Source organism: Lytechinus variegatus, chromosome 2 (genome assembly GCF_018143015.1).
Source record: "Lytechinus variegatus isolate NC3 chromosome 2, Lvar_3.0, whole genome shotgun sequence".
Lineage (NCBI taxonomy): Eukaryota > Metazoa > Echinodermata > Echinoidea > Temnopleuroida > Toxopneustidae > Lytechinus > Lytechinus variegatus.
The window spans coordinates 79153654-79180527 of record NC_054741.1 but is presented as its reverse complement, the minus strand read 5'-3'; the positions used below and the strand labels follow the sequence as shown (position 1 = coordinate 79180527).

The following is a 26874-nucleotide window of genomic DNA, read 5'->3' as shown; positions in this document are numbered from 1 at the left end:
GGTTTCAAGATTTCACAATGTTCAGACTTCAGTTTAAACTGTACCAGATCTAGATCTTCGATGATATAGTGGCATTTAAGCTTGGTTTTACACACTTTCTCGTGAAATCAGCGTTTACTGGAACTACTTTCATTTATCTTTAAGATAGACAGTCTGAAAGTGAAACCAACTGAAAGATAGGACTGTATTGGGTTCATGATAGTACTACAGTGTTGAGAAACTGGGGACCGTTTCATGAAAGTTGTCAGCACTGAAAAGTTGTCTTCCTCTGACAGTTTCCATAGTAACAGTCAGAGGCCAGTGCTTCTTAGCCAATCAAAACCAAGGATTTCACTGAAATTGTCAGCACTGACAATTATGTCGGTGCTTACAACTTTCATGAAACACCCCCCTGGTCTTTGTGTTTTGAAGTTTTGTTAACATACCGTGCATGTTTTAAAGAAGCTTGGTTGTAGAGTCTGTAGACTACATCTACATGTAAGATGCATTGTTTGAGAGCTGCAATAATTCATGACATTTAATGAATTGAACTCTGACTAGTGACTGCATACATCTAGGCTATACATGTATGATGATCCATGCATGATCCTTGTCAGTAATATTAGTACATTTATGTGTATATTTAATTGGACTTGGATAATTTATTTTCCTTCAGTTTATTTGGATTGGATGGGAGGGCAAACTTAATTTGTACATTGTATGTGCCAGGGAGGGTGGGGGGGGGGGGGTTAGATCAAGCCTCTGTCATTGTACTTTCAAAATGCTAATGCGTATTACATGTACATGTAGTTAAGAAAAAAGATGCTTCACTTTCTTGCCAATTTTGTTTTAATCAAGTTTAATCACAACTTTGAATAAAAAGAGTAAAGCTGACAATTTCATCAAAATTGGATGCACAATAAAAAAATATGAAATTTTAAATTTTGCTTATTTTTCACCAAACATTTCTAGGCCTATAGTATAAGCTAATAAAGCACAGTGATAATGAAATGAGTGAGTTGATGGCTCTCACTCGCTATTTCTTTTGTATTGTAGGAATTATAGGCCTTCTATATTTCAATTTTGCAGATTTTATGTTATGGCTGTTCCATGTGTTTAGGGAAAAATCAAACTTTTTTTTGTTTCCCTTTAAATTGAAATATTTAAAACAAAAATAAACAGTGGGTGGATGATTTCTTTGGTACCCTTATTTGCATGCAGACCAGTAAGTGCTTTTTGATGATTCTTTTGTGAAATTCATTAAAACCTTTAAAGTCTCATAAATTTGTTGTTTTTCATCCAATTTTGATTTTTCTTTAGTTTGCACTGTTTGAAGCTTGACTTTTTTTCATATAATCAACTTTTTTGTGGACTTCCCATTTTACAAACAAAAATCTGAAGACCATTTCTTGACACTTTTCTTTACCTTTTTTCTTCATAAATTGTCAATTTTCCTCTGGTGTCATTGTCAGATAAGGTGTTACAGTGTACATTAAATTTAAAAGGCATATGCACCTGATGCACCTATCCTGAATGTTTTGCTGGTGACTAATTTGAAGTTGATGTATTATATGCTTTTCACATTGCATTTCTTTAACCCCATACTATCCTTAACCCCGGACTATCCTTAACCCCATACTATCTGCTCAACCGTGGTTAATGCCTTAACCCCGGACTATCCCTCAGCTCATGAATATTGATGGTTTTACTAAACAGAGCGTGATTAATGTGCAATTCAACTTCTGTGATTGGCTAATGCTTAGCCCCACTTTCCTTAGCCCTGTTTGGTTTTCACACTGCATCTCTTAGCACCGCAATTGTGGTGCTAGCACCACAATAAGCCGGCTAACCCTGCTTTTTTGCAGGGCCAGATAGTACCGTACTATTTACCGTGCTAGCCCACTTTGCTAAAACGTAGTGTGAAAACGAAGTGGGCTAAGCTTAACCCCGGGAAATTGGTGGGGCTAAGACCCCCCCTTAGCCCCACCAATTTAGGACAAAAAGTGCAGTGTGAAAAGCATATTAGACTAGAACTGTCTCTGAGGCTGTTCTCACTATGTTCCTAAAACTCATTTACTGGAAACTAGTTTAACGCGTAGTGAAAACGGTCAAAGCGTTCTTGGAAGATGTCAACGATCTTCCAAACCAGTTTGGAAAACCACCTCGCGATGTAGTTTTCAAGATCGCTTTGCCTCAAACTGGTTTTAGTGGAAGTGAGGACACAACCATTCTCCGGGAAGCTACCTTCGCACATTTTGAGCACGCTACTCCACATGACAGGTGTAGAATGCCTATGCTGCGGTTTCGAATTTCGTGCGAATTGTGTCACCCCACTGAGAGCATTTCCATAGCAACAAGAGCGCTTTACGTGAAGTGATTTTGAAAACCACTTTCGTGTGATCAAGTGGGAACGCTAGCAAAGCGATCTTCATAAGTGGTTTCCTGAATCGGCTTCCAGTAAACTAGTTAATAGAAAGCGTAATGAGAACAGCCTCTTTCACACTTTCCACCATACTTGAAATCTGGCTATCATACATGACCATGCAGGAAGGATACTTGACCCTGTGACATCTACTTTACTGCTGATGACCTTTGACATATATTCTCCTGGAGGAAAGATTGCAATTTTGTAAAAACCTGGCAGTGCAATGGCCAGCACTTCGTGCAAGCAGATTTTTTGGGGGGTTTCAGTGATTGTGCCCTATTCAAATTGACTTTAATTTTGAAAATATAGGCCTACATGTTTATACAACCATAGCACTAATGTTCAAAGTTAGTTTAGTCACAGAAATTTGGTAAACATGTACTTGTAGGCCCCTATTGATAAGTTTGGATGAGGTTCATGTGTATTCGCCATTGTATACTTCATATTCTCCCAATAATAAAGGAATCCTCTTCCCTTGAAGGCATTTATTGATTTAGTAGCATTATCCAAACATACGCAGATTGTCAAGGCACTTTTTAATCAACAGTGGCCTACAATCTCAATAATTTCTTATCTCTTTTATGTGTTGGGTTTTAAGTTTTTTTTCTTTCTTTCTTTTATCATTAGTCTCTCTGTGAATATCAAAACATTTGATAAGTGACAAAAAGAGAAGAAATTGTCTCCTTCATAAATTTTCTGAATGCTTTAACATACTACCAAAGCATTTTACTGTTGAAACAGTGCAGCATCCAATGTGATTATTAAACCATTGCCTGATTTTATTAATTGCCATGGTAATTGTTCACCATTCCCCTCTTATACAAATATGATCCCTCCTTGGTCTGCTTCAAGATAATGGAGATAAACTAAAACTGTAAAACCCTACATGTATCTTAATTTTTGTGTTGTTTTTAGAACTCATTAGTTATAATGTATTGTAGGTGATTATCATTCTAACTTGCTCAATCGATGTCACATTGATATTGAGTGAAAGAAAAGCGATCTCTGGCTAGTTATAACAAAATAAATGGTTACAAATTATTTTGGAACTGTGATTAAACTTGCACATTCTATTCTTGTGGTGTCAGATCATCAAATTTGTGTTATGAAAAAAATTATAGATCACAAATTTGAGATGTACTACATGTATAAGAACTGAGAGGTCTATTAAGTTTTTGATCTTTGCAAAATTACTCAAATACCAATTCATTGGTAGCAGAAAATGGAAATATCAATGTTATTTATCAGGGCTTGACATGAGAGCTGATATTCTTCTATGGACAGTGTGAATCCCACTCTCCTCCGTAGTTTGAATACTACAAAGGGTATTCATTCTGGGTTTGCTTTTAGAGAAGTGAAGTGTTTACACCAGATATAACAATTTATCACTTGAGAAGTTGCGTGTATCAATCCTAATTGCCCTTGTGTAAACACTCTTGAACTTGGAGGCCAGTCATTAAGAGTGTGTAGATATGTAGGTTTTGTACCACAGGGAATTGGGGATTGAGATATATAGTTTGATCTTGTTCTTCCAACCATGTTTGAAATGTGCATGTATAATGAATCTTCCTTTTATGTGATACTGGTAATTTTATTGATACATTTTTTGTCAGTTTCAAAACAAGTAGGTCTACAGTAAGTGCAGTATTGGTATTTTGTATCAGTAGGTATATTAAGAATGACTACCATAATACCTGTTAAATTACAAGAACTTGTTCTGGCTAAAAAATACCAGATAAACTGCATTCAGTTTTTCACACCGACCTGAAGCAGAACATTCCAGGAAGTATCTACTCTTTTAGTGTGTATTTTCTTTGGGGAATATTACAAGAAATTACTTTTACACTGCCAAAATATTTGGTATTTTCTGATCAGGGTAACTATCCCAATCAGAGAATACCTGAAACTTCGAGTCAGTCTGAATACATCTAATGATTCTGGAAAATGAAATTGGTAAATGTCCGAGACCCAGTACTACTGTCACCACAGACGTTACTCCTGAAGAATTTTTTTTAGATTAATTGAATTTGATTCTTCTAGGAACACTCATTTTGTTTAAATTGTGTGCTTAATATGGGCCTGCATTAATGTATTTCTTTTGCCCATGACCACCAACATTTGAAACAGATAATTTCGCAATCTAGATTATACATGTTCAGTAGGCTAGAAGTACATATTTGCTTCTAGGGGCAACAAACATGTTACATGTATACGTGTGCACCTCTTTAAAAATCTTCCCTTTTCTTCTTTGACCTGCAGGTGAGGCAGTTTCTAGATTCACTAGGCATCGTCATCGGAGGGAAGCCACCATAGAAGATGTCCAATGGGATGCTATCAACTACACATTCTACGCAAATCAAGATGTATTTTTATTAAAAGACAACAGAATTGCCAATATACAGAGTCAATCTATCAACAACCACACCCAGTGGGACAGTTTGTTTGCAGAACAGGTCATAGGGACACCTAATGCCCAAAGAACATTGTTCAAGGCTGGTAGCGGTCCATTTTGGGTCCAGGAAGAACTCTTCCCAACCTTACCGGAGCCATTCAATGAGTTGAATATTCAGGCACATCTTCTACAGGAAGAAATTCCCCCTTTTGCAGGTAGCATTAGTGTCTTATTTAGCTCAAGAAATGACAATTTATTTAGCAGTGGGAGTAGGACAAATATAGGAAACTCAAGAACTGTTCAACCTTGCTTTCGAGCTGCTGCACTCTTTGGTGATGAAGAATCGTCAAGTTCTTGCACTCTACAGGAAGAATCAGAACATTGTGTCGCAAAGGTGCCAATCCCCATATCATGGTACAAACTCAGCCGGGCTGGTTCCATCAACAACATTGCAGTATCGTACACAATATTCCCAGCTACGAGCATGGGATCTTGCGAACCTCACTATGATAACTCCATCTCCTCAAGAGAACAAACTGCAAAGGCAGCCAAGCCAGCCTCTCTAGGTGACTCCAAGCATATTGGCATAGTGACCATTTTGGCATGGGATGGTCAGATGGATTTCATAGAAGAGGATGAATATGTAGGTCTCCGTGTCCCAAGCAGAAGACTTGGAATTGGTGAGCACTTCGTCATCCCAATCACCATCAACAAGAACATCATGTACACTGCTGGAGTATGTACCATCAAGTAAGTTCTACTTTTAATAGTGTTGTTTTTCTTCTAGCAGGTCTACTGAACCTTTTTTTTTAAACTTTTTTATTTCATTGAATTTCCAAAAAATATATGTATTAAGCAAAGAAAGAAAGAAATTACATGTATAACAACAGCTGAATTTATTTATGCTTGAGGATACAAAGCGCTGCTATAATTACCCTTGCTTTAGCTGCGCTGCCCATTTACAGAGCTGCCAAGTAGTACTGATTTTCAGTACTTAGTACTGAAAAGTGAGAAAAATACTGATAGCTGATGTAAAATACTGATTTCTAAAGTTTCAGCTTTATGTGTTGTCCTATGGTATGTTTTGAAAATACTGATTTCCTCACCGAAATACTGATTTTCAAATTTAAAAATACTGCAATGTTCTTTTTCAGGTTGGCAGCTCTGCATTTAGGCGCTCAAGCATTCTAGCAATTTCTTCCTACTAGATATCCTTTCACCCCACCTGGGTTGAGTAGGGCACAATGTAGAATAATTTCTTTCTGAAGGAGATTACGCCATGGCTGGGAATTGAATCCACTTTAACTAAGATTAATAGCGAGAGTAATAACCTCTGGACGACTACGCTCCCACAAGTAAAGGTACTGTTATGACACCACCTCCTGTTCAAATCCCAAGGAATATTCAGAGGAAAAATCGACAGTACAGGTATCAGCAGAGAACTGCTGTCATAAAGGCAGAGTAACATTCTCCAAGATTCAATATTCCAGCTACAGTTTCAAATTAAATTGAAAACTTTTCATTAAATCATGAATTGCCTGAGCTTACCATACAAAACAGACATCCATACATGTACATCAATATATCCAAATAAGCATACTGCCATAAGAATTCTGCTGGGACAGTGTATGGAGATCCTTGGTTATTTTTTTATTTTCAAGTTGAAAAAGGTAATTACGGGGGAAAATGCACAGGGACCTAGGATAGGGCGATTTGGCCCCCAAAATGCTAAAAATAAGTCAGGACTGTAAACTTGAATACGGATCCCTGGAACATCCACATTCTATGAAATATAAAGCTTATCCAGTGTTGCAGATTTACAGTAGCCAGTAATTTGTGAAAAGTAGCCCCAAAAATACAATAAAAAAATTGCCTGAAGGTGATCCATCCCTGTAAAATTTAGAATCTTATCACTTTTATTTGATTTTAAAACATAAAAGTTTGAAAAGGTTATTGAAAAATTGAAATACTTCCTTGTGTACATGTTTATGATGTAGTATAGTGTGTTTGGAAATATTTAAACACGGTACTGCAAAAAAAATGCTTCTGTAGATAGTGTAAATGCCCTTCCCTCCCTAAAAAAGTACATGTATGTTGCAAGTTGTATTGCCATTATAGTAAAAGTATTGTTACACATCCTTACTCAAAATACAACAAAAAAAGAAAATAGTAAAATGTTACCACAACTGTCTCACTCATGGTTAAGAACTGTACATTGATGCTAGCTAGCACTCTATTGCAACGGTAGACTGACATTGTTTTTGTTGACATTCTCGTGTTACCCAGTTAATCAAGGAATGACCATAGTGTTGAATTTTGGAAGACCTTTGATCCTAGTAACACTAATTTTGTCTTGAGACAATGCATCGTAAAACCTATGCTTTTGTTTATAGTATTCTGTATGCTCAAAGATTCAACAATGGGATAACGACCTACATGTACATGAAAATCACTTGTCTTGAGCCTTTGGTAATGTTAAAAGACACACATCGATTGGGCATTTTTTTTGTGTGTTGCTGCATTTGTTGCTGCAAGTAAGCCTTCGTATAAAAGATTTAGCAATTTTTCATTAACATGCTATTACATGTATATTATACATTTATTGACTTGATTTATTATTTTTTCCATGGATGGCAAATTTCAATCAATATTGTATACCTGTACAATCATATCTTTTTTTTCGTTGCAATTCCAGTACATGGAGGCATACATGTACATGCTTATAGTGTACGGCCTTCCCTTTAAGGAGTTGATATTGATGCACAGACTACAGTAGTATGCATTCTTGAATGCCATATCTTTGTGCTATTACCCTGCATAGCAGTATTATTGCCTAATTAGCTATGCTTTGACTAGAAGGCCCACCTATAATGGAATAAACATGAAAAGATCCCTCTGTGAACCCAATCACAATTGGCTTGGTTCAGGCCGACCTAAATCTGGCGGTATCGTCTCATTTTGAGATCAGACAGCTTGCCGAATTCAGACTTGAAAGTCTGCCGCGGCGCACACACAAAATTGAATCATGCACGTGAGACAATCAGTTTCTATGCTAGTCTTGCATTCAGGCTTTCAGTTCAAACTATATTTTTATCAAACAGTGAATCAATAAGGGCAAAAATACATGTCATATTGTGGAATCAAGGTCATACATGTTGTAAAGTAAATTCAAGAAATTATAAAAGAGATTGGACCCTTAATCCTAAATAGACTGGGTTATTTTGAGGCCTAAGAAGAAGGGGACTGATTCTGCCCCCTCCTTATGATCTCGGCCGTTGTTCGCAGCAAAAATTGACACGTGTCACCCATGGCATAATCTAGAAAACTATAATTATCATACATGTATGAAAATCTCATTGCTAATTAATTTTGATGATTTAGGCCTATGCATAAACTCATAAGTTTGCTCTAATTAACTAAATAATGTCCCTAAAATGCTTAAGTTTGGCTGACTGACTCTTTATAGGAATCTAATCAAATGTGCAGTAAATTTCGACATCACATTCATTTTCTTTTTATTCATTGTTTTGTATTTCTTTGTTGTTTTTTTACTTTTTTAAAATTGTTTTTTCAATGGAATTGTCAGGGACTTTATTTTTACCATAAACAAGATGAAATTTAATTTGATTTTCGATAATCAGTCAAAGGAAAAATATAAGATACATTTATGAATTTTGGCTAAAAACACTATTTGCGTTGAATTTGTACATGAAGTTTTGAGCAGATTTTGGTCTGCATGCACTTACGAAATGTTGCACAATTTCGGAACCGCTTACCGGGGGGGTCACTATTTTGGTCTCAAAAGTGGCACAAGACTTAAAAGTAATAAGTCAGCGAGCGGCACGGTCAAGGAAACCTGCGCGGCAGATTTATCACGAAAAAAGTTGAGTTGGGGGTGGGGCTGAAGCAGCCCCCCAGTCTATATTAGTGTTCAGATTATAATGCTTTGTTTACAAAGGTGAAGGATGTACATGCAGGTGGTAATTCCTCAAATTTATTTTTTCACTTGAGATATCTTCATAGTCTCAGACACATTTGTTGAATCCGTATCCCACTTGCTTTAAAATGTTGTTTCCCAAAATGTTGCCTACATTTTACACCGTGGGGGGGGGAGGCTGCATACATGTACATATATGCCTTTCTGTGTGGCAGGGCAAGGCAGTTTCTTTTTGTTTATAGTTTATATAGTAAATCTTGATGATATTTTATTTTATATTTCAACATCAGTGATGAAATTGGAGGGATCTCATCACAAAAAAACCTATTTGTAAAAGTTCTTGTACATTGAACTACATTCACATCTTTTTCTCAAATGTCATACACTATTGTGATTTTCATGATTTTGGAAGATTCATGCCCTGTGTGATGGAAATCAATACATTTATTTTATCAAGCTTTTATTGAAATTTTATTTATTTTGGTAGAATGATTTCTACTCTACTTTAAAATTAGTAAAAAACTTGTATTATGCACAGTTCTACTACTTCTACATGTACTTTTTATAGTTATACATCATAACTTTTTCTCAAGGGAAAATCTCCATGTCCAGACATACATGTACATACATGTGGAGAAAAGAAATATTGTCATTCTCTTTTAAGGCTGAATTCATCATGAAAAACTGGTAAAATGTTGGCTGTCACTGAATTTACTTTCTATGATACATTCATATTGCAGCAGAGCATGCAGTAATTGTGGTGTATCACTGGTGTAGATAGCAAGATCCACCTCCGATAAGTAATACACCTGGCACAGGGAATTACGCCTGCGTGTTAATCCAGTTACTAGCGAGGAATCTTTGCACAAGGAGGAGTGCGCACTGACAGTAATTATCAACTATGTGCCCTGAGCAAAGCTAAAAGCCAGCCGCGGTACCCCTCTACATTGCAGTTTAGTGCTCCCGGGCAGGAGAGATGAGATTGAGAGATAACTGATGAAATAACAAAGCATTATTGTGACTAAACCTAGATGAAGGGGAAGTAGAGGAGAGAGAAAATTATTTGAATACATTTGTGGGGGTGAGATTCATACTAACCATATCAGCATTGCTATCGTAGGGCTGCTTCACTTTTAAACAGTCTTCATTCATTGGCCTTGAATGTGGAAGCGTCACGCACCGGTCGGTCGGTCGGCAAAGCACTCATAAAAAAATTGAAAAGCTTTGTTGCCTTTGTTAATTTATTGCTTTGATGGGATAATCATGTTAAGTGTTTATGAACAAGAGCGGGCAGACACAAAGCTTTGGTGAAATGAATGGATTTTTAGAGAAACCAGTCCATTTATAAGTTCTGATGAAATAGATAAGGGATTCGAGGGCCCACTACAGTGATTACAATCTTTTTGAAATTTTGAAAATGAGGAAGGGTGGGGCTTCATTTTCTATGATTTTTATATATTTTCCCTCTCTTGTTTTCTTTTTGTAATTTTATTGTGCACGATATATTTTGTACACACATTTCACCAACCAACCCACCCCCCTCCCCCTTAAAGTAATTTATGGAAGTTACATATATCCATGCATATATGTACTTACATGGAGCTGCAGCATCACCGATCCTCTGTGCTAGATTTGGTTCAGCATTGATTTATGTAATGATACTCCTTTGCCATTAAGGTGCTTTTTAATCGGCCATAGTATCATTTTTATGATGTAAAAGTATTTTGTCTTGCAAAAAAGTTGGATCAGTGCTGACCTTGCTACCAAGTTCTCGACTTTCCCAAGCTCACACATGCATGGCTGTGATGGTGGCTGCGAGAGATGGTTAGGCCGCCCAAAAGCCATGAGGAAAATTTGGCTAGCCCAATGTGAAAGGGGTATTTTAAAAATTACTTGTCACTCTGTCTTTTCCACAGAACAAAATTACCAAAGAGGCCATTCTCATTTCATTACGCTTTCTAAAACTAGTTTACTGGAAACAGATTCAGAAAACCAGTTTGGAAGATACTTTGCTAGCATTCCCACTTGATCATCCAAAAGTGGTTTTCAGAATCACTTCACGTAAAGCGATCTTAATGCTATGGAAATGCGTTCCAGTTTTACATGTCGTCAGTGGCTGTCAGAACCGTTGTATCGTGATATGACAATGTGAAACCCAAGAGAAAATCTACTTCAAAGTTTACTATAATTTGCACTTTTTCTACCAAGCCATACAAGATATTTATTGCTAGAAAAATACATGGTAGGAAAGACCATGACATTTTATAGAAGATAAAGCAAAATTTCTGTACAAAAATGCCATAGGGAAAACAACAACCCTGACTGCAATCAATGCAGATACGACGGTTTGGCTGACCGCGTATTTGCATATTAAGTGCGCGTAGCTATTGTTTACTTTTCTACAGTACACATTTCCACCGGGATTTGTGCATTTCGTCAAAAATCTGTATGGCATTGCCTTTAAAATCCCCTCATATCTCATAAACTAGAATAAATTGCTGCCTTCATGTAGAAATGTAAAGTAGGACTTCCATTTGCTGGAAAAATCTCAAAATCAATTCTTCTGACAAAATTGACTGATACAACTGTTGGGATGAACACCAATGATGTATCAGTTCAAAGGTTTATTTGAATGAATATTTTTTTCCTAGATTAGTTTTAGAATTTAATAGATCTCTTTTTTTACAAAATTTATAGAGCAACATTCTGTATGTATCTTTCAAGCATCTAGTTTGAAGTTTTCCAGAGTATCTCTTTGTTGAACTTCACCATCGGATCCCTGCTGGGTTAGAACTCTCTGTGTGGGCTGCTGTGATGCGAGATTGAAACTGTTGCAATTTAGCTTCTAACGAATCGCGCATACTCAACAAATATTGCCAATTTAGTTGCAGTATGGGGTCCTTACAAAGCTCTCAGATATTTTGTTTGTGTGATCCAAGACTGGGGGGGGGATGGGGATTGATGATGAGGGTGGGGAACATTGATGAGATCCATTCAAGAATGAATGAAAGCAAGGACAAATCTTGATTATGTTTTAAGCAGGACAGGTAATGAATGATTCGGTAATTCTACATGGCCATGAACAAAACTGCTGCTTTTTACAGCAACCATACACTGTAAAAACTGTGGTGTTAAAACTTACACCAATTGGTGTTAATAGAGGACCACACACTGCGGTGTTAAATTACACCCTAAAGATTAAACATAACACTGAAGAGTGTAAATGTAATAACAAAAGGTGTTGTAATAACACCTATAGGTGTAAGACTAACACCACCAATTTAACAACAGTGTAAAATAACTGATGTGGTCCTCTATGTCGTTAACACCACAGTTTTTGCTCTGTACTTTTGATTGCAGAAATAGGAGGGTACTCTGTAGGCCCTATCAGCTTGCTATTAAATTTGTATCATGTGGCAGGGATCCAAAAACTGCAGAAACATAAGCCTTTAATGTCATGAATATAGAAATAATTGTAATGGAATGGATAATATTGATATGGCAAGAAATACACATGAAGTTACAGCTGCTTTGCAAAAGGTTCTGCATATGTGGTACCTGCATCCTGATTTGGCACAGACTGAGTGGTGAATAGACTCCCTTATTTTTTTAGTCACACACACGTGCATATAAAAAAGGATAAATTGTTGTTCCAGGAATTTTGCTTCTTAATAAGTTGAATCACTAAACCTCCAGACCAAATTCATAGGATTTTTCTTTTGTTTTTATCAGGTTCTAACCTTACCCAAACTTTTCTCTCTTTTTAAAAAAATAATTTCCTCCTTTGATATTGAAATTATTTCCAAATTTGGATTGGGGATGGTAGAGGTAAGGCAGAATGAGGATAGAGGGGATGGGGGGGGGGGGTGTTAAACATTCCCAACCCCATCATACTCTGGCAATTTAAAATTAAGTTAGAGCCTATTAGAAGGACTGCGGATGTGTTTGTCAGTGTAACAACTGTGGCAATTGTGGCTAACAAATAGCTGAAGCCTAAATTCCTAAACCGAATTAACCTTTTATGACATTTTGCCAGATCCCACAAGTTCTGAAAACAACTCTGATTTTCTTTTTCTTGTCCTTCTCTTGTTTTCCTTTTGTGCTTGAAGTGTAGGCCTATTTCTCTCTTTTCTTGTTTTAGTTTGAGCATGAATCACCCACATGTAGAATTGTGTTCTCACCCCTCCCCCACCTTTCTCTTCATCTCGAATGTCTCTATTCATCTTAGATTTTGTATGCTTTATAGGCTAATGATGTTCATTTATTTCTTTTGGTATTTAAACAACTAACTTCACACTCAACTTTGTTATTCCTTGTCCAAGTTTGATGAAATTTCAGTGTAATGTTTGTCTGATTTTACTGAATTTTACTTTATTATAAGGGGAATCCCACCTTGATAATAGAATTATATCAGAGAATTTTTGTCAGGACCCCAAGAAAGAACAGTAATGTTACAAGCATTGCTGAATTGGGCTACCCTCTGATTCGATGCATGTTATAACTTTTACTACTATTCTTTATTTGTTATTTACTGTACTTGTTTTATCTGTTCGGAAATGGAAACAAAGGGATATGATTACAGTAAAATTACCTGCGCAGCTCATTTGAAATCCCCATAGTGTTTACAACTTTTTTACAGCTGCTAAGAATTCATATTTTTTTTATCATTGGTTTGATATTGTTCACAATTTTCTACAGATTGTGTTTGTACCTGCTACTCTTTATTTCTGTTTTTGTAAATTTCAAAACAACTTTCTATTGGGTCGGATTGCCCTTTAAGTTTAAATTAAGTCCCTGAATCTATTTTATTTGCACAGTAGTATAAAAATATTTTGTATTGTGAACTTCAGGTAATCGTTTCTTTTTCAAGATACTATTTCACCAGGGAATTTTTCTTTACCACCTACATGTATGCATTGATTGTAAACAGAAACATTTTAATCCAATGAAATCCTAAGTGTAACATGAACGACATGTGATTTTCCAGAAAAAGGGGCATTAATTCTAATTCTTGTTTCCTTCTTCACTTGTCACCAAGGCAGCTTCTTCACCCAATTTGGATCCCACTTACCACCTCCGTTGGATGCTAGCTCGCCCCTTAACATAGGACGGCAGGTGCATGGAAGGGACCTGCTGTGCCCTCCCATGCCTTCTGTGCCCCCCCCTCCACTCTGTGCTAATATCAATTCATATTATGAATGATACAGAAAGCGACCTGTGCATTACGTATATGTGATTGTTACAATGTTCAAATGAGTGAAATTGTGTGAGGAGAAAACAGTTTCCTTGTAATAATCTGTCCTTTAAATGATACTGAGGCTGCGTTTATGCGACCTCGACCCAGAATCATGATTTGAATCACCATTTGAATCATGATTCAAAACAGCAGCATGAATCACGATCCGACAGAATCAGCGTTTATACGACCATCTTTCTAACGCTGTTTCTCCCTGAATTCGGGCCGATCCAGTGCGCATCACAGTGCGCAGTTTGACCCAGGAAGTATAGGTCAACATTTTCGCACGTGCTTCTAACTTCACGTCGGCTGCTAGATTTTTGCTGCCGCCGGACATGCCGGAGATAACGCGCGATCGTTTGTGCAAGTGCAACGCTTACTCGGCTTCCGAAAAATAAATCTTTTACTTCCAGAATTCCGTGTATTGTACCTCGTATTGTTTTTGATCGGGAACCAGAAGGGGTCATCATCCTCCCACCTTCCGATCGATTTTTCTTGTCTATGATGGTCCTGTACTGGGCACGAATTCTGTTAATTTTGTCTCGACAGGCGGTGCCACATCTCCGTTGAAATCCCTCCCTCGAAAGCGCCGCTTAAAGGGATCGTCTTATTTCTGTGAATCCCGGTAAGGGATGCTTGTGCTTCAGGCTGAGCCCAAAGCACAAGCAGAGCCCTGAGTTCATCGTCGGTCCAATTTGTGCCTTTGGAACTTGAAGAAATGATGGATGAAAACAATGAAATATACAAATGACGCTACAGTACAGCCCCGGGGGTACAATACACAGAATGATAATTCCTGAATGCTGGCAATACTGCTACACGAAAATTAACCTGCACGAAACACAGCACGCGCCTTTGAGTCGAACCCGGAAGAAGCATGACACAATGACGTCATAGAATCATGATTCAAATCACGATATCGTTCATACGACCTTTTTCGTTCGTGATTCTACAGAAACGTCTTTCCAAACGCCCCTTTTTTCGTGTTTCATGTTTGTGATTCTAATCATGGTTATATTCAATTTCGACTAAACGCAATCGTAATTCTGCAGAATCGTGATTTGAATCATGATTCTAATCATGATTCTAGGGTAAAAAAGTGTCGAATAAACGCACCCTGAGTGGTTAAGAGTAGTGTGACGTAGTACATGATAGCACACACACACACACACTGCCACCATTATTTCCCACCCAATAAATACAAGATTCAATATTCAAGACATATATTTGCTGAAAGATTTATCAGTATTTAGTCCTTTTATTAAAAATTTGACTGGAAATATATTACAAAATATTCGAACATATAAATATGAAGTCATAAACTAAAAATAATGCAACATTCTGATGAAATGTGTAAATGTTCCTGATTGTTAAAAGCACCAAGTACTATTCAAATTCCATCTTCTATTTTTATCTATCAAGATTTTTCTGAAAATATTTCGTTTCATTTTTTTTTTTTTTCAATTTGTTTCCCCTCCACAGGGATTTTATTATTATTCAAACATAACAAGATATCTTCTCAATGACAAATCAAATTAATAACAACGAAATACAGTACAACAGTAATTGCAACAAATATATAAATTGAACTGTCAGGTTCACATAATAGTAAACAATTTAAGAAACAAGCGAGGAGTAAATGAACAATAATATTCATATGTATAATTGTACATGGAAAGGGAACTGAACAGATCACCTCATGTAAACATGGCACGTAATTGAAACCATTTCTTTGTAAACTTTACCATTTTACAATTTGACTCTGCGATATATTTTTCATTCTTGAAATAGTTCTGAAGTGCAAATTTGATATTATCAAAAACAGGTAATTGATGTTTTACTCTGGAAGTGTAAATCATTTGCCGTATCACTATCAATAAACAATTTAATGCATGATTACTTGAACCTCTTAAGCCAAATAATTTTTCTTTATTAGAGAAAAATATTCTATTTCCAGTTTTAAGAAATATCCATTGTTCAAACTTGTCCCATATATGTTTAATACATGTACATTCACAAAGTAGATGAGTGACTGTTTCACGGTGTACATTACAAAAAGTACATTCTTTTTGTTGAGCTAAATTAATTTTAAACAATATTTCATTTGTATATAAAATGCGTTGCATTATTTTGAACTGAAACCAACGTAAATTCACATCGGTAGTACAACTGAATCCAATAGAGCAATACGACTGCCATTGCTTGTCATTCATATCGAATATACACTTCCACTTAAGAAAACTTTTACACTCCACTTTTCTTTTCTTTTTAAGAATCGTATAGATGTGTGAACAACCTTTATCATATTTCATAACAAGTGCTATTGTATCAGGGATAATAGGTTCTTGGAACTTGCTAAAGTGTGTGCCATTGCTAAAACCGTCTCTTATAGCATCACATAATCCACGGTAAAAAAGAAAATTTATTTGAACATTGTATTTTTCCTGAAGGTCATTCAAAGAGAGGAAATTGCCATGTACATCTAAAATATCATTAACAAAACGAACACCCCTATTATTTAGAGATCTACTGTGAATTGAGCTATTACCTATTTTGATAAAATCATTGTTCCATAAGGGTTGGCAAGGTATATCATTACAGTGCATAGATAACAGTGTGCTATACGCTAAGAACATTTCTTTCCAAAAAGTATTTTTAATTTCGTGTGCCAGTCTAAAAAAATAGCTATTTCCCATATAAAGATCCAAGTTTTTAGTTTTATGCAAAAAAGAGTGGAGAAGACAAATAATATTACCGTCAATGGAACCGTTTATCATTTTTTTCATCCAAGAAATTTTCAATGACTGGCAATGCAGATTTATGTCTATCATTTTTACTCCACCTTCAGAATAACTCTGAGACATTTGATTTCTACTTACTTTATCTGGTTTCTCTCCCCATATGAATCTATGAAATTGGGAATTTACATCTTTTAGAAATAACTCACTTGGATTCGGGAGAGAAAGAATTAAGTAGTTCAATTTAGACACAAACAATGACTTGACAACCGTAACTCTTCCAAGGACCGTCAGGTAACGTCTCAACCATGAAGTCATTTGACTTTTGATTTCTTTAAACTTTTCATTGTAATTATGCACTGTCATTTTCTGAAGATCTGTACAAAAATCTATACCTAAATATCTGAAGTATTCATCAAATACCCAATTCAAATTCCTGTTGGCAAGAATACAGTCTTTCTTGTTCTTGTATCCTCCAATCCATATTGCATGTGTCTTTGTTATATTAACAGTCAAACCTGAAATTGTTTTATATTTTTCCAAGATGTCAAAAGCACTACTCAATTCTCTTTCTGAACCGTTTAATGTCAGAAGAGTGTCATCTGCATACTGTAATATTTTATGACATTTACCAGAGGGCATCCTCAAACCATCTATTGACATTGATTGTCGAAACAAAACGCCAAGTATTTCAGCACATAATAGAAAAATATATGGAGACAATGGATCTCCTTGGCGACAGCCTCGCTCTATTGAAAATCTGGGAGACAGGTGTCCATTGATTAAAACACAAGATTGAGCATTTTCATAAAACACATCAAACCATTTAACAATGGTCGGACCGAATTTAAAGAAGTGTAGTACATTGCGAATAAAGTCATGAGAAATTGAATCGAATGCCTTCTCAAAATCTATAAGTAACAATAAACCGGGAATATCGTTTAATTCAGTATATAATAATATATCATATAACAAGCGGATGTTTTCTCCGATAAAGCGTCCGGACATAAACCCTTTCTGATTTTCATGAATAAGAAGAGGGAGTACATTCTTCAATCTATTAGCTATACAAGTAGATCCTATTTTGTATACGACATTTAATAATGATATGGGTCTCCAATTTTTTAAATAGTGTCTATCTTTATTTCCTTTTGGGATTAAAGTAATAACTCCCAACTTCTGTATGTAAGGCATACCAGATAAAAATGAAGAGTTTAAATATCTAACTAAAAATATATGGATTTCCTTCCAAAAATGTTTAAAAAATTCAACAGTGAATCCATCTAGACCAGGAGATTTATTGTTTTTCATATTTGTTAGGGCGTAATAAACCTCGTCGATGGAGAGCTCTCCTTCTAAATTCCGTGACATAGCATTTGTTAATTTATTTAGTTCATCATTGTTTATCATTGCATTTAAATCAGTATTTATAACAGGGTGCCTTTCATATAGTTGTGAATAAAAAGAAACAATTTCTGATGTAATATCCTCATGTGTTGTTACTTCCTTATTTTCATTGGTAATCAATTTGCATATTCTTTTATTAACAACATTTTTCTTTTCTAAATTTAAGAAATATTTGGATGGTTTCTCTCCGAACTCCATCCATTTAGTTCTGGATCTCATCTTTATTTCTTCATTATTTTCTTTTCTCAATGACTCTAACTGAGCTTTCTTCTCATTCAAAACAGTTAACCCCCTTTCTATACTTGTATTTAAAACCAGATTCTTTTCTAAATTTACAATTTCTTTCTCTAAATCATTTTCTAGATTAACGGTTTTTTTCTTTTTTGCTGCAGCATATGAAATTGTTTCACCTCTAACAACTGTTAACAGCGTATCAAAAAACAGCTGATCACTTACATTAAACTCATACAAAGGATTTTGACCATCGACTACATTTCCACCGGATCTTACCGGTCGAGTTGAGTAGGTATCAATTGTTTGTTGAATAACACCTTTAATCAGTTCTATATAAATATCATCTTTTAACAATGAATTGTTAAATTTCCAGTAACTCGGTCCTGTCTTACAATGATTTAGATTCAATGATAACTTCACCAACGAATGATCAGTTCTATATCCCGGTAGAATTTCTATTCTGTTGACAAGAGACATTAATTCATGAGATACAAGAAAATAATCCAATCTGGCTGCCTTAAATGGAGTGGGTTGGCGCCATGTAAATATCTTTTCATGTTCATGTAATTCTCTCCATGGATCCACCAAACTTAAGTTAGTTTTCATTTCATCAACTCTTTTCTTTGCGTTTGGATTATTCAAACGGACATAATTAAATGTGTCTTTATCAAAATTTTGGACCAAATTCCAATCACCACAAAAAATTGTTAAAGGGTTTTCAAATTCTAATGCAATATTTTCAACATCTGAATAAAAGTTAACATTGTCTTGGTTAGGGCCGTATAGAGATATCAATGTTATATTATAATCATATATCTGGAGATCTAAAGCAACAAAATTCCCTTCGGTTGACCTTTTAATTTGATTTATATTAAAAATAACACCCTCCGCAAAGAGAATGGCTACACCCCTAGCATTAGACGTTTTATGACTAAAAAAACAATTATCTCCCCAAATACGTTTTATTGAAACTTCGTCTTCACTTACAAAGTGAGTGTCCTGCAAGCAGCAGATATGAAACTTTTTTGCCTTAATATATTCTAAGACATCATTTCTTTTTTTACTATTTCCTAAACCTCGACAGTTCAAAGAAATTATACTGAAACTACCCATCATACATTGAATCTAGCATTAAGTTATGAATAACAATTCCTGTGGAGGCTTTTTTATTTTTTTTTAACACTGACAACACAAACACAAAACAACAAACATAAACAAACATAAACACTTGACACACAAACAAGACAACACTAAACATAATTTCACGCGAAACGAACAAGAAAGACATGGCGCATACCATCGCGCCTAGGTCCTTATCCAGGCCTTCCATATTATGCCAAGAATAGAAACTGAAATCCACTACTTTTTAGGCACTGCAAAAATGTCTATGTACATTTCGTGCAAAAATTTCGTACGCAAGGCAACCAGAAATAATCTACATAAAACAACCAGTATCTAAGTGAAAGAAGTATGCGTTGTTAATGCCACGGCTCATTCTGCATTATCAAAATTATAAAGATTATTTAGTCAATTGAATGCACAGCCTTGCATATAGATGAAAGTCCTTTGTTTTTTAACAGCATTTTAAAAATATCATCCAATAAATAAAACAAACTTTCTGAAACCGTTGGTACATGTACTTATTCCTTATTTTCTCGCATACTTACTACTTTTCCATAGATATACAAATAACATTGGTGAAAACTATACCAGTTTACTTGAGCTACACGTTATTCACGTTCTTTCTTTTATATTACTTTCCTTCCTTTGTCTTCTTTCATATTATTACAAAGTACCCAATAATAACAAAAAAAAAACAAACAAAGAAAAAAAAATAAAAGAAATTTTAAAGTACAGCCACATTTTTTTCATATCAAATACATAACTGAAAACCTTAAATCATTAGGTCTTGAACATGTTGAAAGGTTTAACCAACTCTAAAGGCCTTAAAAACATGAAATTAAAATTTCCTTCAAAGGTTAACCACCTCCTTATTTGATATCTCTATTTTTTGGAGATGCATAAAAAATATATATTACATGTATAAAGGCAGCAACTAAGTCTTTATCATCCATGCTATGAATAAAAACCATGACATAAAAACACTCAATTTTCTTTATTTGAGCAGTACAAAAGAAGCAGAAAGGATTTTTTAAATTTTAATACCGGGTCTCATAAAAAACTAAAGTATTCTCTATGCCCTTTCCATTTTGGCACAAAAACCCCCTGCAAGTTCTTTTCTATTTTTTCAAAACGTTTTGTTATCATCCAGGTAAATTGTTATCTTGTACTGGAAAATAGGCCTATTCATTTTGTTTCATGTAATAAACAACAACAAAAACATTCCATTGCCCATCAGTTCATTTAGGCAAAAATCTGAAAACATGTGCTTACTTTCTTTAGTATGACATGGAAAAAGTAATGTATTAAGAACTCAAAAAATGAAAACCAAGCACTAGAAATGGAATGGATGTAGTCCAAAGTTAAATGAAGGTAATATAAACCGCTTGGGATGATTCTTTTTTTTCAGGAAAGTCCGAAAGTCAAAAGTATAATGATCCAAACTTGATGATGAGTAAATCTGCAAAGCTAGCCATTCACAGTTTTCCATTCTGAGTGGATTGAGCCCCTTTCTCTGGTTTGTAGATACAACTTGACTCCAATCAGCCTGATTCTAGTCGACTTATTTTCCTCTTTACGGATTCTGTAGGCCTCTTTCTCGAGTAGGTATCGATGCTTTTTCAATTGAGGAGGTAAATCTACGACGAATCTCCATGGGAATTGTTGTGACTGCGTAGGGGTCTTGTCTCCTCTTCTTGATGTCCTCTGCTGGTAGGCGTTCAAGACCTTGTTTCGATCCATCATCGAGACAAATCTGATGATGACTGGTTCTGGCGACTGTTGGGTGCCGCCTTGAGCACGGCGGGGTAGGCGGTGAGCATTACTGAGGAGTATATCTTGCTGGATACCCATTTCTTTGAAGACCTTTCCCACCACATGGACAATGTTCTCATCAGTTTCTCGTTTTGCCCCATTTCGTTTCATGGGTATCATTAATCTTAACTGATTGGAATTGAAATGATGAAAATCTAATGTGATTTTGTCTTTTTTTCAGAGCTAAAGCGAGAGAGGGAATTGCTGCGGTATCAGTGAGGTCTACCGATGGCGAAGATTGGAATACACTGTCTATGGTCAAGCAGAAATCCTTTGCAATGGTAACAGCAGAGGGAATGAGATCTGCTTCGGACACTCTCACCACTGAAAGGTAACATTATGATACTATCACTTTTCTTTCTTTTTTTTCTCATTAGCCATCCCAACATGGAGTGAGACTTTTTTTTAGTGGAAACCAGGTTAATGTGTAATGAGAACGCTTGAAGTGGTCTTCAAAACCAGTTTTGAAATCCACCTCACAATTACCCTTTTTACACAGGCTAAAATTTCCTTACCCCGTACTATAGATGGGGCTAAATTGCCATTTAGCCCCACCTATAGTACGGGGTTAAGCTTAGCCCACTTTCTTTTTACACAGCATTTTTGCAAAGTGGGCTAACCCCACCTATAGTACGGGATTATTTGGCCCTGCAAAAAAGCAGGGTTATCCCAGCAATTGCGGTGCTAAGAGCGATAGTACGGGGTTAAGATCGCTAATGTAAAACGAAAGTGGGCTAAGCTTAACCCCGTTCTATTTAGAAAAAGGAAATTTTAGCGTGTGTAAAAAGTGTACGAGTGAAGTACTTGTACTATGAATGATCGACAAAAACCACTAGTTCGGGGTTAGCGAGTTTCGTGTGTAAAAAGCAAGCATTCCTTATCCGGGGTTAGCAATAACAATTTGGCATGTGTGAAAAGGAAAAAAAATAGTACGGGGTTAAGGAAAGTACAGGGTTAGCGATAGTCCGGGGTTAAGAAAATCCTGTGTAAAAAGGGTAAATGTAGTTTTTAAACAGCTTTCCCTCAACCGGTCTCCAGAAAGCGAATTTGACCTGGCAGTATGATACATGTATGCATATTGGGGTGATACTCAGTACGCACTCAGTGCACACAGTATGTAGAATGCTAATGATTACGCCTTCATGATGGTTTCATTTTTTTTTTGGTGAAATATGTGACCCCACTAATAGCATTCCCATAGCAACAAGACCACTTTACGTGAAGTGGTTCTAGAAACCAGTTCAGGAGAGGTGGATGAGAATGCTAGTGAAGTGATCTAATACCCTTTTCATAAACCTATCCTCCAAATAGCCGCCTAAGAGTAATGCGGATAATTCAATAAAAATTGCGTTCATAAACTCCGAAAATAAGCCGCATTATTTTTACGAGCGCCCGTCCTGAAAAAGGCGGATAATCGCCATGACAACTGGACACGCCCCTCCGATGCGGTTGTGTTGGAAAAGGGTGACCTTGTGACCGCACCATGGCAATTATCCGCATTATTTGGAAATGCGTTCATAAACTCAAAATCTTATCCCGATGCCGCTATTATGCGGATAATAGCAGCATCAGAGTAATGCGGATAACTCTTGTCCTCCTCCAATTTTACGACGAAATTATGCTGCTATTAGCCGCCTAATTCATTTTAATTGGGTTTATGAAAGGGGTATAAAGTGGTTTAAGGGAAGGCCAGTTCAAGAAATTAGGCCAAGACCCCATTCTCATTACACTTTTAAAAACTAGTGTACTGGAAACCGGTTCAGGAGACCAGTTTGGAAGATCGCTTTGCTAGCGTTCCCATTTGATCATCCGAAAGTGTTTTTTAAAATCACTTCTCGTAAAGTGATCTTGTTGCTACGGGAATGCTCTCATTGGGGTGACAAGTTTCGTGCAAAATTTGAAACTGCAGCGTATGCATTCTACACACAGTGTGTAGAGTAGCGCGCTCAAAATGTGCGAAGATCGCGTCCCGAAGAACAGTTGTCTCCCCACGCTAAAACCAGTGTAACAAACAAAGCAAAGCGATCTTGAAAACTACATCGCGGGTTGGTTTTATGAACTGGTTTAGAAGATCGTTTCCAAGATCGCTTCGACTTTTGGTTGGTTTATGGTGCTAACAAGAGAAGGGTACATTGAAGAAAGATGGTTTCAAACTGCCTCGATCACAAGAATCCCTGTTAGATTACAAGAACTTTTTCAGGCTAAAAACTACCCTTTAACCATTTTTGCATTCACACCACCTCGAAACATACCCTTCGGGATAAGTTCCCAAAGTTACAAGCATTTGCAGTATGGTCTGTTTAGCAAGCAAGGTGCGAGATTCAAAATCACCCAAGGTGTCCATGCCCAACTACACACTGGGCTAAAAGTTCCTGTCATTTACTTTCACACTGCCAGATTACCTACGACCTTGAAAAAAATCTGTGCGAAAGTACTTTCACACTGCCAAAATACCTTGAACTGGCTAACTCCGAGATGGTCTGAAACCACCTAGAGCACCTTGTATTTGAGATGGCCTATATTTTGGTGGCATTAGGGCCGTTTGCACCAGCCCGAGTTTTCAAATCTGAGCAATCTCAAGATTATTTGTAATGGAGATGCAATCATCGCGATAGTTCGCTGGATTGATCTCGAAATTGCAAAAGGATTATTTACAAAATAGCGTGCTATTTTCGAATTATCCCACTAATTCCGATTTGATTCAGGATTATTTATTCATGGCGTCAGACCATAATGCATCAATGCCTCGCTTGAGCATGAATTGCTCTTCTTGCGCTGGTGGAGATGGGGTTTCTTGAATCTCAAGATTAATTGCGAAGAGGGCTGATCAGGATAAAAATTTTAAGATTGAGCAAACTTGAGCTGGTGCAGCACCGCCTGTTGAGAAACTTTTTGCCAGCCCAATCCTGGCATAAGCTATTTGATGATGTTTTACCTGTAGGAGTTTTTATGTAATTTTTCTATCAAATTCTGGGAGAAGGAACAGAAAATGTATCTATGAGAAATCAATGTGTTCTTTCTTTTCTGTTCAGAAGTTCAGATTGGCGGCGAGAGGGAAAAGGTGTGTCAAGCTCTCGATTGATACCCTAAATTGAATTGATTTTTTTTTTACAATGGAGGAGCAAAAAAATTGTGAATGACTCTCAACTGAAACCATATGTTTTCAAGTGCATAGAGGAAGAGAGTCACTGACAAGAGAACTATTGCTGGAGCAGCTAGTCTTGGTTCTAGCATCTTTCCGACCATTTTGACAATTAGGATGAGCTAGCTAAAGAAAACCAACAACCATCAACTCTAGTTTGAAGTCTTGGTTGATATGATTATCAAACTCTCAAGATTGGTAAAGAATGTTTTTACATGGTAAGCAGTCAGACGACTGATGGCGATCATCATCATGATAAGGATTGGTACATTACTAAAGTAGGACGGACGTTGTTTTCCAGGTTGGTTTTCAAGACCTTAAATTTCAATATTTTAAGGGCAAAGTCACTTCTTTATAGGACACATTATCCTTATTACAGCACAAATGGAAAATGGTAAATAGAGCACAGCAATATCCAAGAATGATGAGGCCAATTAATTCTTTGAAACCCAAAAGCGGGAAAGCAGGCTTCACCTTGATCCCATATATACCCTAAAAGCTGGAATACCAGCTCCAATTCATGTGATTAAAAAAAAGCAAGGGTTCTAGTTGTCAGGTGATCATTTAAAAATGATGTTATTTTAGAGATATTCATTCGATAACTTCAGTTTATAATTTCGTCGCCAAATGGCTTTCATTTGTAAGGTTTTAGCATGAAAAGTGACCGATATATACCACCCTAACAAGGAGGCTTGTGCAATAATATACGGTTAGTCTTATGCAGACTATGAGGCTGTTCTCACTTGGTTCCTAAAACTAGTTTACTGGAAACTAGTTTAGTGGAAACTAGTTTAACGCTAAGTGAGAACGGTCGAAGCGCTCTTGGAAGCGCTCTTCCAAACCAGTTTGGAAAACCACCTCGCGATGTAGTTTTCAAGATCGCTTCGCATTGGAAAAGTGGTTTTAGCGTAAGTGAGGACACAATCGTTCTTCGGGAAGCGATCTTCGCACATTTTGAGCGCGCTACTCCACACGACAGGTGTAGAATGCCTATGCTGCGGTTTCGAATTTCGCGCAAAACGTGTCACCCCACTGAGAGCGTTTCCATAGCAACAAGAGCGATTTACGTGAAGTGATTTTGAAAACCACTTTCGTGTGATCAAGTGAGAACGCTAGCAAAGCGATCTTCCAAAGTGGTTTCCTGAATCGGTTTCCAGTAAACTAGTTTTAGAAAACGTAATGAGAACAGCCTCCAAGTAACATCAACCAGGCCAGGCCGGGTACTAGCAGAGTAAGGTGCTGCTGGCATGGCTGGGCTCGAATCATGAGAATAGGAGATCATTTATTTCCAATGTCATGTATTTCTTCATTTTGCTGATAAGCTTAATATCTGCAAATAATTAAGGGTGAGGGTCATGAGTACGACCATCCCAAATACATGTAATTCAGGGTATTTTCAGACTGACTGGATCACCAATATACCTATATATTTGTGAGAACTTGAGGCCTCAAAACACCCAATAAATATTTTCTGTATTCATGCCCTCTTCCGAGTAAGTTCCCAAAGTTATTATGAGCATGTGCAGTGTGGTCTGAGTAGCAGCCTTAGATTATTTGAATTAAGCCCTAAATTATACTGAATAATGAATGAGTCCAGAGTGCCATTCTCTTTCCCTTACAAACCCGATTAAATATGATTTTTTTTAGTTTGAAAGCCATCTACAAATCATTAAAGTTTTGGGGTTTGTTTTGTTTTTAGGAAGAGTTAGGCTTATTGGAATGATGTGAGCGCAGTAGATGTCACGGGCTAGTTCAAGGAGACTATCAGTTTTGTTTTTTTCCCCTGATGTTGCCAAAAGCACATAAAATACCTGTATCCATGAAGGGTTTGGGTAATAGCGAGACGACCTGAGCAGGCCGAGAAGAAAGAGGTGGAAAATCTCGCTTTCTCCCTGTGGCGTAACCTAAGTCCCCGCAATCAGCGAAACGTAATTAGAGTCATGTGAGCCATGCTTGTGAGGCAGTATCAAAAATGACCGTTGGGAGATGAGAGAGACGACGATAGACGAGAGGGGAGATGGGGATAGGGGTGAGGTAGGGATGCAGAGTTGTACAGGTTGAGAAGGGGGTAGGGGAAGGGAGAAGGGAAAGGAAAACATTAGATGGTGTGATATGAAGGAGATGTGGGAAGGGGGAAATGTGGAAAGGAGTGAAGGTCCGTGCAAGGACAATGGGAGTACAGAGAGCTAGGGAAAGGATAAATTGATGAAAAGGGAGGAAAATTCCAATGGAAGAGATGGATGGATGGATATAGTTAAGGAATGCGATAAGAGGGTGAATAGGCTTGATGGGGGGGGGAAGAAGATGTAGAGAAAGAGGGGGGGGGTACTTGTATTGGAGATTAGGAAGAGAGTGGAGCTCATTGACCTCCTACTCTTGACCTCTCAGCATGGTCTAGTGCAATGCCATGAACCTTGCAAAATAACCCACAACACAGTTTGAGAGCTGGT

General features: G+C 36.8%; 1 protein-coding gene across 1 annotated transcript in view; it reads left to right on the top strand.

The window, feature by feature from the left end:
- The first annotated feature begins 4636 nt into the window (after positions 1 to 4636).
- Positions 4637 to 26874, top strand: part of LOC121409169 (transmembrane protein 132E-like) — a 35068-nt gene continuing 12830 nt past the window's right edge. Inside the window, exons 1-2 of the mRNA XM_041601015.1 lie at positions 4637 to 5546; positions 21464 to 21613. Of these exons, the coding sequence (XP_041456949.1) occupies positions 5281 to 5546; positions 21464 to 21613 (416 nt within the window). The 5' untranslated portion in view covers positions 4637 to 5280. The remainder of the gene's footprint in view (positions 5547 to 21463; positions 21614 to 26874) is intronic.